The sequence below is a fragment of the Sinocyclocheilus grahami genome, unplaced genomic scaffold (genome assembly GCF_001515645.1).
Source record: "Sinocyclocheilus grahami isolate Dianchi unplaced genomic scaffold, SAMN03320097.WGS_v1.1 scaffold842.1, whole genome shotgun sequence".
Lineage (NCBI taxonomy): Eukaryota > Metazoa > Chordata > Actinopteri > Cypriniformes > Cyprinidae > Sinocyclocheilus > Sinocyclocheilus grahami.
Genome location: NW_015506021.1, coordinates 336,168 through 356,167, shown reverse-complemented (window position 1 = coordinate 356,167; position 20,000 = coordinate 336,168). Strand labels below are relative to the sequence as shown.

At 36.3% G+C, this 20,000-nt stretch overlaps 1 protein-coding gene across 1 annotated transcript in view; it reads right to left on the bottom strand.

The window, feature by feature from the left end:
- The window catches only part of LOC107562823 (E3 ubiquitin-protein ligase RNF130-like), a 42,524-nt gene that overhangs the window by 5,712 nt on the left and 16,812 nt on the right, over positions 1–20,000 (bottom strand). Inside the window, exons 3-6 of the mRNA XM_016247551.1 lie at positions 17,053–17,247; positions 10,354–10,604; positions 6,455–6,526; positions 1,967–2,049 (exon numbers count right to left, since the gene is read on the bottom strand). Of these exons, the coding sequence (XP_016103037.1) occupies positions 1,967–2,049; positions 6,455–6,526; positions 10,354–10,604; positions 17,053–17,247 (601 nt within the window). The remainder of the gene's footprint in view (positions 1–1,966; positions 2,050–6,454; positions 6,527–10,353; positions 10,605–17,052; positions 17,248–20,000) is intronic.

Below are 20,000 nucleotides of genomic sequence, written 5' to 3'. Positions count from 1 at the left end.
AATTATTCCCTTGAAATTGTAATTGAGATTATTAATTACGATTAGCACAATTTACATTGAATGATGTTTATACCACTGTTTGATGCAACTGCATGCCATATTTTTTTATGAAAATAAACAAGCTGAAAACACTCTAACTGAAGAACCTTTAGTGCTTTTCTATAGTATTAAGCCTTAGATGTCAAATATACATCGGATTGGTTTCTTCTTTAAATTATAAAAAAAATATGAATGGTATTATAATGTTATACTAAAACTAAAACAATGGAAAAACCCTTAACATAACATGTAAAAAGAAAAAAACATATCTTAAGTGTGCAGAATAACATAAGTGGACTTTGAATGATTAACTGCCGCTTTGAACGATTACGTAATTGTGGCATCCATAATTGTAATTGCGATTAGAAATTCGATTAATTGTGCAGCCCTACTGGATGGTCATCCAACCATTTCTCACTATGACTAAGAGTTTCAGACTGGTTTGTTGCTGGATGCCAGCAGCTGTCTCAGGCAGCACAAGCTGCAACTCATGAGTGTGTTATTTGATCTGACTGGAGTGAAGCAGTGATTCAGCCGTAAGCAGAGAAAAATGCAATTAACCAGGCCCTGGATTAGCGTTTCATCGCTGCTGTACAGTTGTAGAGACAGAAAGAGGGAGCGAAAGAGATAATAAGGATAGAATGTGAGTGGGTGTGGATGAAAAGAGAAAAATATTAATGCAATAGTACAGTAGATATCGTGGAGAGATGACTGATACTATACTTAAAGAGATTGTTCACCCAATTTTTATTTATTTATTTTAAATCTTTCAAATCATTTACTCATTCCAAACCTGTATGACTGACATTCTAGCATCAAACATAAAAGGAGATATTTAGCAGAATGTCCAAGATACTTCATAAAATGAAAAGGGATGAAGAGCAGAAAGTCATACAGGTCTGGAACAACATGAAGGTGAGCAAAAGGCAAAAGTTTCATTTTTGGGTGAACTATCGCTTTAAAAGGAAGCACCTCAATTGCTAAAAACATAAGCAACAAAGTTATGTCTGTCAAAAAGAGGAAGGAATGACAACAAACCAGTAATCATGACAAAACTGGTGAGTTCCTACACGTTGATGCTCACAGTGTATCTATTTAAGCAGTTATAACATATGATAATGTACAGTATGCATGTTTGGTGTAAGGTGATCCACAAAATTAGCAGCAAGACTTCCAGCTGTGTGACCAGGTCATACTCGACAGATGGTGTCTGAAACGGTAGGAAAGGGCATATTTGTGTATTTGTGTGTATACTATGTCGTCACATTCCTTTAATACACCGTGCATGGTGTGTGTATTTGTTTGTAATTTTAAATGTGTGTGTGTATGTTTGTTTGTTGGCTGCCTAGAGGTCACTGGAAGCTGAGCTGCTAAAAATAAGCAGAGCAGGTCTGACAGGGCAGTGATTCACATCCACAGCAGTGCCATATTTCCTCAACAAACTCGCACAGCAAGTGACCCCTGATCTCCCTTTCTCTCTCCCTCCCTCTCTCTCCAAATGTCATTTGAGCATTATTCAAAGTCTGGAGTGAAAACCAAATTGCATTGGGCAATGCAAAGAGATTTTGTCAGTGGACAACATAAGCCAAGACTTTAAAATGGAAAAATCTTCATAATTTATGACCATAACACGGGCAGTTTCTATTTAAATTCTGAATAAAAACATTAAGGATAACATTAATATAAATGTAATTATTATTATTGCTGTTATACAACAACAACAAAAGAGAATGAAAGAAATGTATATTAATAAACAGTATTATTATTATTATTAGTAGTAGTCCATTAATAAACAAAAAAGAGAAAGAAAGAAATAGTAGATCAGCATTAATTTGCAAGTTAAAATAAAGTGAATATTGCATTGCCTTTATTCCACAAAGCAAAACTATATACATTTGCGCGTGCACACACACACACACTTACTTACTTGCAAGGTAGGATGCGGACCACATCGTTTAGCTGATAACCTTCAATGCACACAGCACAATGATTAAAATCTGGCTCTATTTCCTGCAAGACACGAACACACAAAAAAAAAGAATAAAGATGAGCCTTTTCATGAGTAAAGATATAGTGAAAAATTGAATTGTCAACATTAGAAGTATCATTAGGACACAGATGCAGGGTACATCAGGGCAGTTTTAGGATCATTTGCCAGTCAAACAAGAATAGGACTATGTCAAATGGCAAGAACTAGCAAAAATCATTTTATCAGAAGCCAAAAAACAATAAATGACCACTGACCACATTCCAAGCAAGATGTTGCAAAAATTGTTTTTAAAATTATGTGCAGCTGCATTTTTGACCAATGCCACTCAGCACCACACCACAGAAATAGATACCAAGTGATCATTGCAATGTTCTGCTGCTTATCACTGGATGTCACAAGGTCAAAAAACCTTGAACCCCCCCCCCCAATTCAATATAACTACACAAAAATAGCAATTTCAAAATATTACTTTTTTATCATTATTATTTCAATGATAATCAATATCAATACAGAAATATAATGTACAGAAAAAACTCTTAATATAACTCTCTTTAGGACCCTCGGACTTTAATCTTCCCTACTATTTCTACTTCAGCATCACTATCCCATTATTATTAAATATGTATGCTGGCCTTATGACACCTATCTGTGAGAAATGGGAATAATGCAGGTGTGAACTTCTCTTTAAACTCTTGCCAATATGCTTTGAGTACCTGCATTTCGCTCTGTATTGATCTGATCTTTTGACCTCCTCCCTGCCTCGTCCTTGTAATCATCTTGCCCAGTTATTCTCAAGTGCACCATTTAAGGTTCAGATACCACACTCATACACTTGATTATGAAGTGAAACTAATAGTAATTTTTAAAAATAGATTAGAGATTAGATTAAAATGGTCTAACTACAGCAATCTGTACAGTTACAGTATCAAAGTATGTAATATACATTGTGTATACAGTATTGCATGCAGAATGCTGTTATTATAACAGAGCACACTGCACATAATAATCTCTTCCTAACTTCTGACAGTCCAATCAAACAATACGTCAAGGCACAAAAAAGGATATAAATGCATAATAACTGTTTTTATGTATGAGGCGATCACTAGTTGTCACTAGCTGAATTAAAAATGCAGAGGAAACGTTGCCTACTTGGAGGAGTGACCAGTGATCTGCATTTCTACACATGCATTTTGTTTTTTTATGAAAATAATAAGCTTCAGTGTTTTTTATAACCCTTTATTACCTATTAAGAAAAGCCTGATTATGACAAAGCTATGAAAAAATAAGCTAGTGTAGTGATGTTAATGAATTGATATATGCCTATTTATTATTTAATTTGATTTTAGCAATAAACAGCATTGTTAACTAAAATGATAAAAATCGTTTTTGGACATTCAAATAAAGCTGAAATAAAATAAAATAAAAACAGATGAAAAACTTAAAACTTCAACAAAAATGAGACATTTTGAATTTGCAACTAACTGAAATAAAGCTTTAAAACTAAAGTCTTACTACAAAAATTATATATATATATAAAAAAATTTTTTTAATTAATTTGCTAATGAATTTCCTATAAGACTAAACATTATGCAGGAAACCAAGCAGCAGCAACAGTTTCAAATACTATTTATATATTATCATAGCATAAATATACCTCTAGTAGCAGGCAACGCATCACTCAGGCAGCTAACCAGACCTCCCTGGGCATAGAGCCATTTAGAAAGTGACAAAAATCATCCTAGATTTTATATCACACTCTGCCCTGTTCTTCCTGGAAGCATCTTCTCTACTATAGATGCTATTTCCGTCACCTGGCAGTGTCCTGTCTACTCTGCATGGTCAAGGTCATGTTGTGGTGAGTGGTGTTCAGTTTCTAATGGGGCCCTCTCAGCGTGAGAGTCATCGACTTTGGTCCGGTCAGTCCCTGCAGAGGGACATGGCTGATACTCAGAGGCTTAGAGGCTTCAGCCAAGGCAGTGAAGCTGTAAGGATGCTTTATCACTGGAAAATGTGTCATAACTGACCAAAAATGCATATGTGATCACATGAAAAGGAAAAGGAAAAAGGAGAGAGAGCGACAGAGGCAGAGAAAAACGGACAGATGTTCTCTCTCTCAGATGAAAGGTTTCAATTTCTTGCAGCACTTCTCCAAGGCCACTAATGTTTTATTCATGGCTGATGTGAGCTGACCTTGACAGGGCTATCATACACACTGACTGGCACGGGTCCACTCTTTTTCCAAACCAAACAGCTGTGACGTTTCACGACCCTTCTTACCTCATCGCTCACCTGACAGTCATTCACCTTTACACAGGTCAATGTCTGTCTTTGGACTCTGTGGTACATTCAGCAAGATTATTTTCAGAGATGAGCCAATGGCCAATTATTGATTAAATTAAGACCTTGAGCAAAGGTTTAATATGCATAATATTATTATACAAGTAATGCTCCACTATATGCATCGATATTCTGTGCGTTAGTTTTTGTAAAAATCCCTAGATCCCTACTTAATTATAAAAAGGACAAAAAGCAGTGCAGTGTTGTTTGTTTTGCTGTAAACAGAAAAACTGATTTCAACAGTTTAACCTGCTCTGAGTTTGCTTTTTTAAATTATATTTAAAAAATGTAATTTAGTTCTGTGATGGCAAAGCTGAATTTTCAGCAGCCAGAATATATGCTGATTTGGTGCTCAAGATAGAGACCTGCACTCCCGCGGGAGTACCGCGGGACCCAATGCAACAGGGTGCGGCGCGGGACAACTCTGGATGGGCAAGTGCAGGTGCGGGCGGGAAGACACTCGTGTGTGTGCGGGATGCGGGAGAATAAAATGATTTGCGGGACTCACGCAAAATAGAAATTATCTAAATATAAAGTGTCTAAAACATATAAATTGTTATTTATCTGTTGTACAAAAGCAAAAAGAACAACTAATATTAACATTAAAATGATTGATATGCACAAGCTAGGCATAGTTTCTATTTATAACACGTGTTTAGAGGGTAGGGCAATGTAGCCAATCACAGACTCAGCTGTTTTTTTTTCTAGAACACAATGGCCAATCAGAGGTGATTAAGTTAGTATCTACTCACCGCAGCGCTGAAATTGCCTGCTCACAAATCCTCTCATTTTAACACATGAAGTGTAGACATTGTGAAAGATTCATTGTGCATATATTTTATTGTGTTATAACAGAGCTTTATGAGATGGAGATTAACTGAGATGTCAGCTTTTAGTGATCATAAAGGAAGCGCTGCTCGCATTCTGCCATGCCAAACCATGCACGCAGCAGCAGCACATGCTTGCTTTTATGTTAAAAATAACAGTGGTTTGTTAATGTTGATGCTTAGCCTAAATAACAAATATTTTATCGGGATATAATAATAACAAAATGTTTATGCTGGGATGTTGTGGAGCTTAGGAGATGTTACAGAACCATTTCATGTAAATTTCTTCGATGTACTGAAAAAGTCTATATAGATTACTTTTATGCGGGCTTTTGCGGGCGGGAGCGGGACAAAACATGAATGTCGCGGGCGGGAGCGGGACCAGATAAGATATATGTCTGCGGGAGCGGGCGGGCGCGGGACAGAATCTTGCAGCAGCGGGCGGGCGCGGGACAGCGCAGGTCTCTAGCTCAAGAAGCACTTATTACCATCAATGTTGAAATCCGTTGTGATGCTTAATATTTTTATGGAAGCTGTCATACATTTTTTAAATACTTCGATGAATAGAAAGTTCAAAAAAGAAAATAGAAATGATTTGTAACATTATAAATGTCTTTACTGTCACTTATCATTAATTTATTAAATCCTTGATTTAATTTCTGATTTATTTTAAAAATTATTATGCATTCTATTATGCAAGCAATGATGCATTTACTGTGCATTAGTTTTGTTAAAACCAGTACATGCAGTGCAGTGTTGTTTGTTTTGCTGTAAACCAAAACAGGGATTTCCACAATTTAACCTGCTCTGAGTTTGCTTTTTCTAAAGTAATAATAGTGAGCAGATACGTATCACCATCCAGCAATTTCCAAAGGCGCCGCATTTTGTTTATGCTCTTTAGGCGTCTGCTTTTAAACCGCATGCACTCTGCAGACTGTAATGCATGGGTTGCTGCTAGACTGAAACCTGGATTTAATGTAAAAGCGATTGTAACAACTTGTATTTTTCAGAAGTTAATACAGTTGTTGAACGCATAAAGAATGTGATTAAGCACTCAGAAGAATAGTGACAACTATATTTAGCTGCAGTATGTACGTGTCCAGTGAGACCTTAATGGAATACGGAGATGCATTATGAATTGAGAATTACACAAACAGTTCCATAATAGGACACAGTGCTGTTTACTATAATCTGGCGAACATGACATAAATAGAGTCAAGCCTGAGAAAAGTAAACAAGCAATGACGTCAAAAGACCTCACCTTGTCCCCTCTTTTTACTGTCCTGGTAGTCAGCTTGCTAATGGCCTTCTTGGCAGCATCGCCCAGCCGTCGCTATAGTAACAAAGGACAGAGAGGAGAGAGTAATTCACATAATTTTAGATTCACAGCTTGACTTAATGAAACAGGAAATTAAAATTACTAAACAAAGCTGGGGAATAAAAGACTGAACAGCAGTAAAAAAAAATTAGCAATTCAGATTTTGATAAACAAGGTAGAGCTGAATAATAATGCTGAGGAGAAAGCATTAACAATATTAATTGTGATAAAAGCAACATATCATAGTGTCTTATCAGGATTCAGGATTGTATAAAGCAAATTAGACCGGGTTAGTGAATGGCCTGACAGAGAGGGTCATAAATAAAAGACTCTAAGTGCAGCCTGTAATGGGCAGTTCATTGTATGTGTGTGTTTATGAGTGTTTTTTTCTGAGATGTCCTCTGTCTTCATTCTGCCAGTTTATTGCTAAATAAACAGCTCAGTGATTTACCTCCGACAGTTTACAGGAAAAACCAAAGGTTTTTCTGTGTGTGTGTGTGTGTGTGTGTGTGTGTGTATGTGTGCGTGCATGCTATATTTGCAAGGGTCTCAAAATGTCCTCACAAATAAAGACACAAATAAACCTCTTAAAACTAATTAATGAGGACGTCTTCACAAGTACAGTTCATAAAATGGCCAAATGATGTTTTAATTAAAATCTAAAAATGCCAAAGGGGTTAGGGTCAGTCTGCACTAATTATAATAAGCTTAATTAAAAAACAATAGAAGTCAATGGGAGGTGGTACAGTCTGAGTGTGTGCCTGTGTGTGTAAACGTTTGCGATTACATTTAGGTTAGACGCCACCAAAACACTAAAATGACCTGTTAATCAGCTAAATAGTCAGTCCATTTACTCTACCATTCAAAAGTTTTGGGTCAGTAAGATTTTTAAAAAGTTTTTGAAAGAAGTCTCTTATAAATCACCAATTATGCTTTTATTTGATTAAAAACACATTAAATAGTAATATTGTGAAATATCATTAGAATAGTTATTAGATCATTCAGAAATCATTCTAATATCAATTTGGTGCTCAAAAACATTTCATGTTATAATCCATGTTGAAGTTGCTCTGCTTAATATTTTTGTGGAGACAGTCATACATTTTTAGGATTCTTGGATGAATAAAGTTTAAAAGGACAGCATTTATTTGAAATAGAAATGTTTTGTAACATTATAAATGTCTTTACTGTCACTTTTGAATAAATAATAATAATAATAATAAAGACAAGACAAACAATGTTTACATTAGATTTTGAAATTGTTTTGACATCATAATATTTACAGATGTATTCACAAGATTGAATAAGCAATAATCACACTAGCAAAGATGTTCAGAGCAAAATTAGGTTAATAGGAAGAAAGCGACGTGCAAATGAGGTTATGCTGAAACTGTTTATGACTTGCCCCCTTAAAAAAAAGGGTTAAGTAACCTTACACATGGTCAGGTTATTAGGCATAATCTATGCAAGGCCTTGCATTTAAATGCACTCAGTGTTTTTATTTTAATCCTCCATAGTATAAACTGTGTCTACTACTTTAAATCTAACTGGTAAATAAGAGATTCTGATTTTACATATTTCAAATTTATACCAGCAGCTGTTAATACAGCTTGATTAAAGCCTGTTTATGCCAGTAATAAATTCAGAGGTCTGGTAAAAGTGAAAGGGCTGAGAGACATCAATACTACAGTGGAGTAATGAGGAGTCTGTGTGTGTGGAACTAGACGCTGAAGAGGCAGAATACACCAAACACACACACACACATTTCTGCATTAAGATTTCATGAGCTGGGAAGGCTGTGCCATTTACTACTAGTGTTGGGGTGTACGAGTTTGGGTACTCGGACTCGTACTCGAGTCCAGTCTCGAGTACAGTTTTTTAAAGGACTCGGACTTGTCACGGACTCGGATGCATTTTTACTTGGACTTGACTAGGACTCGAGTCCTACCGAGTCCAGGGACAAGTTGGCGGAAATGTCACTGACTCAATGCATTATCACAAAAGGGATATTCAGTATTTGTATGTGTTTTTAAGTCTTGTCCAGTAGGCTACTTGAAAGCCGACGGGTTTCTGTCACAGACTAACGCGCCTCTCAGTCAGCGTTCAAATGCCGAGTTCTTTCGCTTTAGTTCTCTTAAATTCTGTTATTGCTACACACTTACACAAAAAGTTATGTCAAAAGTCCCGTTTTGTAGACTATTCATGTAAATGCAGTCGTTTTGTCTTAAGTGAACTTGAACAGTTGGGAGAAATACTGATGTGTTAAAATATTTGATCTATGCGTCAGATCTTAAAGCAACCGCGTAAACCATGCAGCCGCCGACTGCGTCATAAATGTTAAGCAAACAAAAGAAAAGGAGAAAATCACTCACTGCTCTCGACTGAATCACTTTAACTTTAATAAGAATGTATACGTGAAGATTATTTTGACATTTATTACTTTATGAAATGTCTTTAGTGGGCTATTTCTAGAAGCCTTTACTAGGCTACTATCTGAAAAACTTTTTTAAAAATGTAATTTGTATTTTTGAGTAATATATTTATTTATCATTTAGCTTGTAAGTAATACTTGGAGTGTTTACTTGCCTTCAGTAAGCTTGAGAATGTTTTATTACATTAGTTTATTTTTTGCTTTTGTATTAGTCGCAGTTTTTTGCTTCAAAGAAAAATATTTTTTCTAACATCTTTGCGGCAATAGTTTTCATGGGTCCAAAATCACCTTGGGCGTGCATTATTTTCTAATAATTCAACGGCCCATCATCAATTATTCCTTACATAATGTAATTTATTGTTATTAATGTAACTATAAATGCATTCAAAAATAAAACAGGTGCGAGTTGCCTGTGACTTATGAAAAGTGTAGGGCTTTTATACACAGTGTGTGCCATTGTACAGACCAGGTTTATCCCTCACAACTTCATTTTCATCCAAGAAAAAATTCAAAATGCCCTGTCTAAGGGGTCCGTGTACTTTGGCGTGCATTTATTTTTCTTTTCTTTTTTAACCCAGAAATTAAAATGCAGTTTATTCTTGAATGGTTCAAACGCTGATGCATAGAATAAGCAGACACAAACTAATTTTGATTATTCAAAATTCATATTTCATTAAAAATCGTAAAAAATGATATAACGCTTGTTTTTTATTGAGATAAAAGGTGCATTTTCTGCTCTTAAGGTCCCATTCAACAAGATACCTACTCCTTTGCCCCCACCCTTGAATTTATACATTTACTTTAACGATTATTAAAGTCAAGTCCCACCCTTTAATTTTTTCACATTCTAAAACCTGCTTCACTCTGAAATATTTCACAATACATAAATCAATTCAGCCATAACTTCTGTTACATGACTAAGTTTGCTAAGCTAAGCAGGACACTAATTATTAAAAAAAAATCAAAATGGCAAGATGCAATAGAGGTTTGCTTTTGTTACATTTAAATGGACATTGCGTTTTTCTAGTTGTAAAGTTTAAAACAATGTTAAAATACTAATAAATAATAGAGTTTCGTTGGACTCGGACTTGAGTCCGACTCGGCCCATTTTGGACTCGGACTTGTCTCGGACTCGATTGGTTAAAGACTCGGACTCGACTTGGACTCGACTTAGGTGGACTCGAACCCAACACTATTTACTACTATCTTTGAACACACAGGAAGTTCTTGAAGGTCAGATAAGCCTGGTTAATATCAGAGAGGTCTTTAAAAACCTTGCCAGATTTTTCGTTCAGATGCAAGCTTGAGGATGAGAGTGTATCTGTGTTTTGTTCAAAAGAGCTGCAGAAGAATACTGAAGCAGAAGTACAGGCTGGTATTTCAGTGTACTGTACTGTATGTTGTGTAAGACCTGACTGCGGTCCCGAGCGCTGGTGTCTCTGATCTTCTGGATGAAGTAGAAGATCAGCCAAGCAGAGGAGATAATCATCAGTACGATAAAAGAGATGGAGACGAACACCAAGGAGCCGCGGTTGATGTTCTTGGGCAGTCCTCGTGACCCCACCATCACGGATACCAACACAGTCTGGTTCTTCTCCAGAAAACCCAGAATCTCTTTTCCAAAGGACTCCGTGATCATTACTGTCACTATGTCTCCAGTGCCTTTGGAGAAATAAGTTATATTGAGATATAGGATATTTTGAGCCAAGAAAATTGTGTGAAGGAAAAAAACAACAACAAAACTAACAAACAAAATGATAAACAAAAATGATTAATAATAAAATAATGAATAAAATAATACTACTAGTAGTAGGAATAATAATAATAACAACATGCATTATTATACATTATATATTATATATATATACACATGTATTATTTTGCAGCACCTTTTATATATCAAAAGGCAGCTCAAATTAAATTGTTTGCATATTTTCATGTGATGGCAACATGTCAAAAAAGCTTGACCCGTAAAACTGTTTGAAAATTTAGATATTTGGACATAAATATTAGTATTGCAATTTTACAGTAAAATAAAATTGTGTGTATTACTTATTTTAAAGTATGTATTTTACAGTTTTATCGCAAATTATTACAATATAGTTCTTATTTTGTTTAAAATTTGTATTTTATATTAAATCAAAATAAAAATTATTTTTATAGTCATATTGAATTGGTCAAAAAGAGTGGGAATAAGGCCTATAAAAACTCAAATGGAAAGAGTTTTCTGAAATGGTTAAGTATTAACCATTATTAAGTATATACGTATAAAGTAACTAAAATCTCACACAGACACACCGATGTAGTCCACTTCAGTTTAATACTCCTGATCTGACCTATTAAACATTCACAGTCACACAAATGGCACAGTAATCATGCCGACACAAAATGAGGACAAACAAACACCCCGTCCATCCCCCCCACCCTCAGGAAAAGGCAGCAAAGGGGGCGAGGCCATGCCGCGCTGCTTTAGAGAAGAGGAAGAGAAAACTAGGGGTGCACGTAAAACTCTATTCATATATGAATCGCGATTCTGTCTTCTAACGATTCTAATGGATTCACAGGTTTCAAAATCAATGTTCTAAAGCAGCAGTTCTTAATACTGCACGTCCCCCTGCTCTGCACACGCTCTGCATCTCTCTTCCTCTCTCTCATTCAGCTCAGCTCTAAAAATGAACTGTTACATACACTCACACACTAGCTAACCAATCACAGCCCATCGCCTATTTCTGAGGGAGGGGCTTTATAAAAGAAGGAAATGATCAGCGTGTTTCCCAGAGAAGGCACAGAGCGGTGTGGAATACAAGTAAATTATGTGAAAAATAATGCGTTTTTTTAAAAATGAAGCATTAACACATGTTAGACTGCACCCCATAAACACAATCAAACCTAGAAAAAAAACACTGAACTACCCCATTTGACTGGCTTTTTCCAATGACGGGTCTACATGCCTTTAGGGTCTACAAGGCACAAATCTACTTTCACAGCTTTGTAGCAGCAGATAGCATGGCAGGGCTGTGAAAGAATCAGACCCAGGTTATACAAAATCTCACGAAAGGACCACGTGGAGCTGTTGGTTCTTAAAGCATTACGCTGATTACAAAGAAATGTGAAATATAGTCACAGGCACAGCTTTACTGAAATATAGAAAAGGCACAGCTTGACAACTTTAATGCTAACTATGAGAATGTATATAAGAATATGATCTTGTACAAACGGTGCATTTGGACATTGTCCTTTGCACAAAGATGAGTTATGGATCATTTCAAATCATGTGCAATCTCAAAACATTAACATCAGGATACATATATACTCTCTCTCTGGTAAGCGTATACATCATTCGGAACTGCAAAGTTCTATTGTTTTCTATTGCTTTTTGTTTAAAAAAAAGATTATAAAAATGTCAATAATTATTGATACCGTACAAAATGAAACATTATATTGTTTATACATTTTTTAGCTATATTGCACAGCCCTATGGTACATAAAGGTTTGATTCCCATAGGTGGCAGAGGAAAAAGTCCCTGAATGCTAACTATGAGAATAAATCATGCAATCCTGCTATATTTAAACATCTCATCGATATTCTGATAGCGCTGCCATGACTCACCATCTCCCCTTATCTTCCCCTTTTTCCAGTTCCTCCCTCAGCCCACCACTTTATACATCCTGTCACACTTCTGATAAGCTTTAGGTTGAATCCTATTGTGCCCTGTGCATCCTAAGCTCTTGGATATGCGCCAAGCTAGAAGTTGTGTGTGTGGAGAGAGTGCACCAGCAGAGCAACAGTGACTACACTGGCGGGTGGATTCCAGTAGGCACAGTCCTTCACCGTGTCCGAATGTTCTCAAAAACCAAACAAACATGCTTTGTCACACTCTCACTGCAGGTTTATAACCCCAAGACAAATTATGAAATACCTACATACACAAAAACCACTTTCAAAGCTTGATAAACAGAAGAAGTTCTAACCGGCAGACATTTGAAAATATAACATTATTTAGCAAAAATCCTGAATGCTCATTCTCCTCAAGGCTGCTGTTTTGGTTCTATACAACTGAGAATCATCCATATATTTTCTCATGAAAAATCCATGCATTGACAACCTCTAGTCACATGTGCTACTAAAAGCAACACACCTCGACAAACCACACTCACAGTGAGCAGGCAGCAGAGAATGAGTGAGGAAATGTTCATACAGGATGTGTTCTTGCATTCAAAATCAGCTAGACAGGGCACCACATAAATGGAGCAGAACACAGAGGTTTCGAGAAGTTTCTTAAAAATGCACCCACGGCGGAAGACATTTTAAATAGTCGCGATGCAACCGTCAGACAGACTAACAACTCAACTCAAAATTGTAAAAAAAATTATAGATGTAGAATTATAAATAGTGCCACTAATGACATCACTGTTAGATATTGCAATACTCAAAATCAAATTAAACTGCATATTACAATTTGATCGACTATCTAACAGGACTACAATACATTTCAAAAGCATGATTAATGTTACACGTGAACCTACACTGGTCTCACGTAGGCATGAGCCAGTATGAGATTCTGACAGTATGATAACCGTTGATAAAAAAAAATATCACGGTATCACGGTATTGTGATTACAGCTCTAAAATATGTTATTTTTAAATGTCTGGGTAAAAAAAACAAAAAAAAATTCCCCACTGAACACACTATATTTTATTTTTAAGGAACATATAGAACATTTTGGAACAGTAAACATGTCAGGCTAAATAATTAAAATAAATAATTTAATTCTTCTTAATCAAGTGCAGTCACTTAAGTGAGCCTAAACCTGCAGCTCAACAACAATCAGAACATAAATTATTCTCTGTAAAAAAAAATAAAAAATCCCTATAAATGAAAAAAATGCAGTCACTTAAGTGAGCCTAATCCTGCAGCTCAATAATCAAAAATATAATCAAAACATAATTTCTGTAAAAAAATTAAAAAATAAATAAATAATACAGTCATTAAACTTGCAGCTCAACAAGGTTCTTGGAGACATGCTCGATTTCTACACATTCATCTTTCAGTCCAAGTTCTGATGCACAGATGCAGGAATATTCACCTTTCCCGGATTAAGTTTGAAGCTATGGTTTCGGAGCGGTGAGGTACGAGGATGTGTGCACATACACACATAAGGAAAGAGAGAGCGCGAGTGTCTCTCACATACACACACACACACGCGGTCTCTCTGTACAACACTCAAACAGTGGCAAAGTTAGTTTTTTGTTTTTTTTAAATGCGTGATTTTGAACAGATGTAAATGATGGCAGGAGGCTTAAAAGTATAGACGTGATACCAGCTAAATGTAATTATTGTACTAAATCGCAGAAAAGTACAGTACGTAATTTAGACTGCTATTCCCCGCTCTGTGAAGTAACGTGAGGGAGGAAACTAGTTGACGTTAGCTAGTTAATTAACCTGTTATCTGCCTCAGTAGCAAGCCAAATAGTATTTATTTAAACGTTGAAACAAACGGCGGGTGGGTCTCTGTCTTGATCAGGGGTGAAAGAGGGAGAAATGAAGATAACACAGATATATAGTTTATGTACGACCTGGAAGTATTTATTTAGCGATTGGTGCTAAAACGTCATCTGTATGGAACATCATTGTGTACGGAACATAGTCTACGTTACCCGAAAAATTCCCATATGACAGACTTCATCTTTTTCGACGGGGGAAAAAGTTCCATGGATTCACATCCTTCGGCCATCCTACACACAGGTGACTCTGACCGCTCGCACCAACCGGAGGAGGAGGGGTCTTGTGACTCGTTACGCTCTTCGCTGCACACAACTGAGGGAGTCCTACACTTTCCATCTTTGACGTCACGTAAAAAAAACTGCGCATACCGCAGGAACGGTATAACGAAAAATTTTAGTGGTTTTGAAACCGTGACTTTTCCAAACCACGGTATACCTTGAAACCGGTTATCGTCCCATGCCTAGTCTCACGGTTCGGTTCAGTTGCGATTATCATGTCATCGATTCAGTTCAATTCGTTATCACGATGCATCACAATGCATTGACGATGCACTGCATCCTCAATGTTCAATTTAACTTCACATGTATACAATTTTGTCAATAAATACAAGCAGTCAGATATATGAACTGTACCTGACGTGGTTTCTCAAGTTAGTGGTATTATCCCCTGCATATTTTATTGTGCGTGACATGATTTACACACAGCATGTCTCTTCTCCAGGTCGTGCTTACCAGGTTGTTCATAAAAGCCGAAATGTGCCCAGATGTCGGCTTTTAAAGTAGTTGGAGCATTTTTAATTACTCGCACTTGCGTCTCGCCTCCCTTTGCTATTAGGCGCGTTCGGCTTTTAGCGAGCTGTGCAGGATGAGTGTATGACATCAACCGTGAGAGCGATTCGAAAGCATAAGGGTCCATCTGCTCTCTTATCGCTCTCGCTGTACTTGATGTCATACACTGATCATTCTGTGCAGCACGCTTCAAGCCGAACATGCCTAATGTATGCTACCGCAAACAAAGCATGTATGCAACAAATGACGTCAGAAAAGCATCAGTACGTTATAATAGGTTATGGTCGGTTACTGAATCAACACCGAATCGTCCTCGTCTGCATCGCGATGCATCGTAGAAACGATTAACTTCGACACCCCTATACACTTGCATAATTCATAATAAACAATCCATAATGTATTATATGTAGCTTGATATACTGTGGTGCAGTTGTATCATGTCCGGTTACCATCTGTGTGGTCTGAGTAAACATTAATGGAATGTAATGGGCATTGAAATTACTGTGTCAGCGGTTGCTTTGACCAAAATGTTTTTTTTTAATGAAACAAATAAAAAAAACAAAAATATGTTTTTGCTAAGCACAGCAACATTTTCCCCCAAACTGTCTGCTGTCCACTGCTCAAAACTAGGGGTGGTACGATACCATTTTTTCAGAACCGATCCCGATCCGATCAATACCAATCCGATACCAGCACAATTTTATTTATTTATTTTTCTATACCTCAGTGCATGTTGACCTGATCATCACTCTTTTGTATGTTACACACAATCTACTAAATATAGACAACTTCAATATAAAGAAAAATAACAAATAAAAAAATATATAATCATAATATATGAGAAAAATACTATTATAAACTAGGTTAGTGGATAATTCAGCAGCAAAAGTTACTCAACAAAAATGATGACTTTCTGGTGCTTTCTAATGTTTTTGTGCCTTTCGTAAGGCTTAACAATAACACAGAATAGTATACGCACAATATCGGATTTGGATCGTTCTCTTCTGACCGATACCCCGATCCAGCAGAAAGTGGCAGTATAGGAGCGATACCGATACTGAATATCTGATCGGCGCACCCCTACTCAAAACTCTCCTAGTGTAAGTGACAGCTACACACACACATGCACACATTTGCATATGTGGTTTACAGGGACTCCATAGGCATAATGGTTTTTATACTGTACAAATTGTTTTTTCTACCCACTTAACCTACCCCTCACAAAACTTTCTGCATTTTTAGATTTTCAAAAAAACACTGTTTAGTATGATTTTAAGCCATTTGGTTCATGGGGACACACACTTGTGTCCTCATAAACCATACATCAGAACACATTCACACAAAAGCCTTTTGACTAGTTTTATTCTGCAGTTAGCTTTACTTTGCAAATTTTGCTGCAGAATAAAACTGTTTTTCTATTGTACTGACACACACACACACGATGCACACCCTCCCATTTAGTCCTTGGACAATGATTTTTCCAGATAATGTACCTCACTGCATTAAAATATGCTGCAAGCATTACAAAGACCTTAAACTAACCAGACAGATGCATCTGTAAAATCACCATGCTCTGTCAAGAAATAACAACTACCACTTCCTATATTTTTGACCAAGACAAAAGATTTTTGCAGTCCAATAAAAACATCCAAAAACAGTCATGTAGTGTTAAAATTACTATAACAGCTTTGAGTCCTGTCTAATGGAATTGACCATAGAAGTTGGAAAAGTCTGCATGACACTAAGTACACGGCGCAGATTAGAAGGAGAAAGTTGCATTAGTCATAATGAAAATACATTGATTATGGCACTCACCTTCATGAGCCATCGTGACTGTGTCCTCTTTGGTGCTGTTATTGTAGATAATGACAGCCGAGGCATTAAATGCAGCTGCCTTAAGGATCTTCTCCTTGAAGGTGCACTTCCCTCTCTGCATAATGGCCACCCAGTGTGTGGTTTTCGGAGGGACTACAAACCGGATGTGTGGACAGCAGCCTTGCAAATCCACCTCTAAAAAGAAGAAAAGAAAGCCTCAATTCCTGTCTTCATTTACATTTTGTACAGCACACAATACAAGTGACACTCATTTGCTCATCCTGTTTCGAGTTTTTGAATTTGCTCATCCTGTTTTGAGTTTTTGCAGCAATATAGTAATACATACTTTTTATATATACTGTATATACTATGTAGAAATATAGCCTAGACTGCAACAGAGATAGAGATATAGACAGCAATATAGACATATATTAATTTAAGTCACTTTATTTTACATTTGATTCATACTTCACAAAAGAAAAAAAAAACCTGGTATCAATAATTATGAAATTCTACTGGTGTTGACTATTAAAATTTGAATGTCATCTCAAGACCTGCTGTATATCCTTATGCGCTAACACACAAAACTATTTAATATTGTATACCACTATAAAGTACAGTTCAGAAGTCAGTATGATTTTCTTGAAAGAAATTGATACTTTTATTCAGCAAAGACACATTAAATTAGACATTTCTAAAAATTGACATTTCTAAAGATATAAAAGATTTATATTTCACATGGCCTAAATGTTGTTCTTTTGAACTTTCTATCCATCGAAAAATCTTGAAAGACCTTATCTCAGCTTCAACAAAAATATTAAGCAGCACAGCTGTTTTCAATATTAATCATAATATGAAATGTTTCTTGAGCACCAAATCAGCATATTAGATTGATTTATGAAGCATCGAGTGACACTGAAGACTGCAGTAATAATTCATAAAATATTCTAAACAGATCCACAATAATCTAAAGAATCCAAAACAAAACGTCTTAAACTAAATAAACTTAATTATTAGTAGTTTGTGCTTAAATGCACCCTCACAGTCACTGTTGACTTGAATGAGCTCTGATGAGTTGGGCTGTGCAAACTAATGCCCTGTCACTTCCAAACACTGACTCATACATCGAAGCCGCCTGGCCTGCTCTCGAGGAGAGGTGGAACCCCCACAGGAAGGAAGAGCAGGTCACGATAATTGCTTGACTTTAAAAGGTAATACAAAGGCTTTTGCTTGTTCCAGCACCCAGCCCACCTCCCCAGCAAAGCCCACCATCCTTCCCTCATGGCATTCTAGCAAGACTTGTGTACTAAGCGCAAAAATGCAAGAAGGGAGAATACAGAAAGAAATCTCTTTACCATCAGGATCACACACACACACACACAAATGCAAGCACTTTCACATATCTGGGCACGCTCACATAGACACAGAAGATGAAGCAGAATCAAATATTCATCAGTCTGCACCATCAACACTGAGATAATGTTGGTGCTCAGGTGTGGGTGTGTGTGTGTGTGTGTGTGTGTGTGTGTGTGTGTGTGTGTGTGTGTGTGTGTGTTTATTGAGGTGGAGGAGCAACAAGATGAGACGAGCTAATATTGTAGAACCTATGAGCACCATAATATTAGTATCAGCATAAATGATTCATGCAGCTGACCTGCAGCAGCCAATGAGTAGAGCTGAGATAGTTGTAATATGAATCCAAAAATCACACCTGATATTAAAGCATAAAAACAGCCTGATGAGAAAATAACAAATGCTCACAGGAGGAAATGAATTCACAATGATATATTTCCACAAAAGAACCCTTAACAACAAAATAAAAAGATAAATATAGAATTTAATTTTGGCATTTCATATACTGATTTCATGCTTGCATTCATCAAAATGTGTTCATTAAATGAAAATGTTTAAATAATTAATGCGCTGTAATTGCAGTTAATACTAAAAGTCCTTTAAGGTCGAGGTTGGTGTTGCAGTGTTATCAGTGCTGAGAGGGCATATTTGGGTTCGTAAGGAAAGCTGGTGAAATCTGGTCTTCTATTTGATCTTTCTCCAAATTGCGTAAGGTTATATAATGAGCAACTCAATGACATCCCCAAAAAGCAAGAACACATGAAACAACCGGGACGGTTCAGTTTCAGCTTTGACATGGAAATATTCAAACTGTGAATGTGAGGGTCCTTAGCATGAGAGCTCTATTAGCAACTTGTTACCCATGGTTATATTATATTTTATTAATTGCATACATTAAATATTTTTGGTATTTTGATGTTTATTTAATGTTTTGAAAATGACAATTACACAGATCAGGGTTTTAAATTTTATTTATACGTGTCCAACATTTTGGTTTCAAGACCTGCAAAAATGTCAAGCTCTATATAAAATTAATATAAAAATAATGAGGGAAATTCCCTCAAACCTTTTTTTCACTAAAGCATGTAGGCTGAATGAGTAAACTAGAAAATATTTTCTGTGAGACTGTAATTTCACAAATGGCGCAATGCTATTGCGTCTTCCCTTTTCAAGAGAACTGAAAGCAGTACTCACGTGCTCTTTTCTGTGCTCTCACACCCAAAGCACACGTACATAGAGCTAACTCTCTGACAGCTCGCAAGTACCAATATATATATCATAATATATTTGTTCTGATCTTATTACTGTGTTTACTTGTCTTTTTTATAGCTAAAATAAATTTAAATTTAAGTTGGAAATCAAGCTTCCTTGGGCCGTGTAAACTATTGAACATTGAATTTACCCTGACCTATACCACCTTCTACATTACAGTTTTGCGATTACAAATTTTGTAACTTTTATATCTTCCTGACAATATAAATAATAATTAATACTTTGAGGAAACATTTAGGAGAGATAATAATTTCTTATTTAAAAAAAAAAAGCCTCCCTCCTCCCCCCCCCCCATTTCCCCCTTCAAATTCTGAAATCCCCCC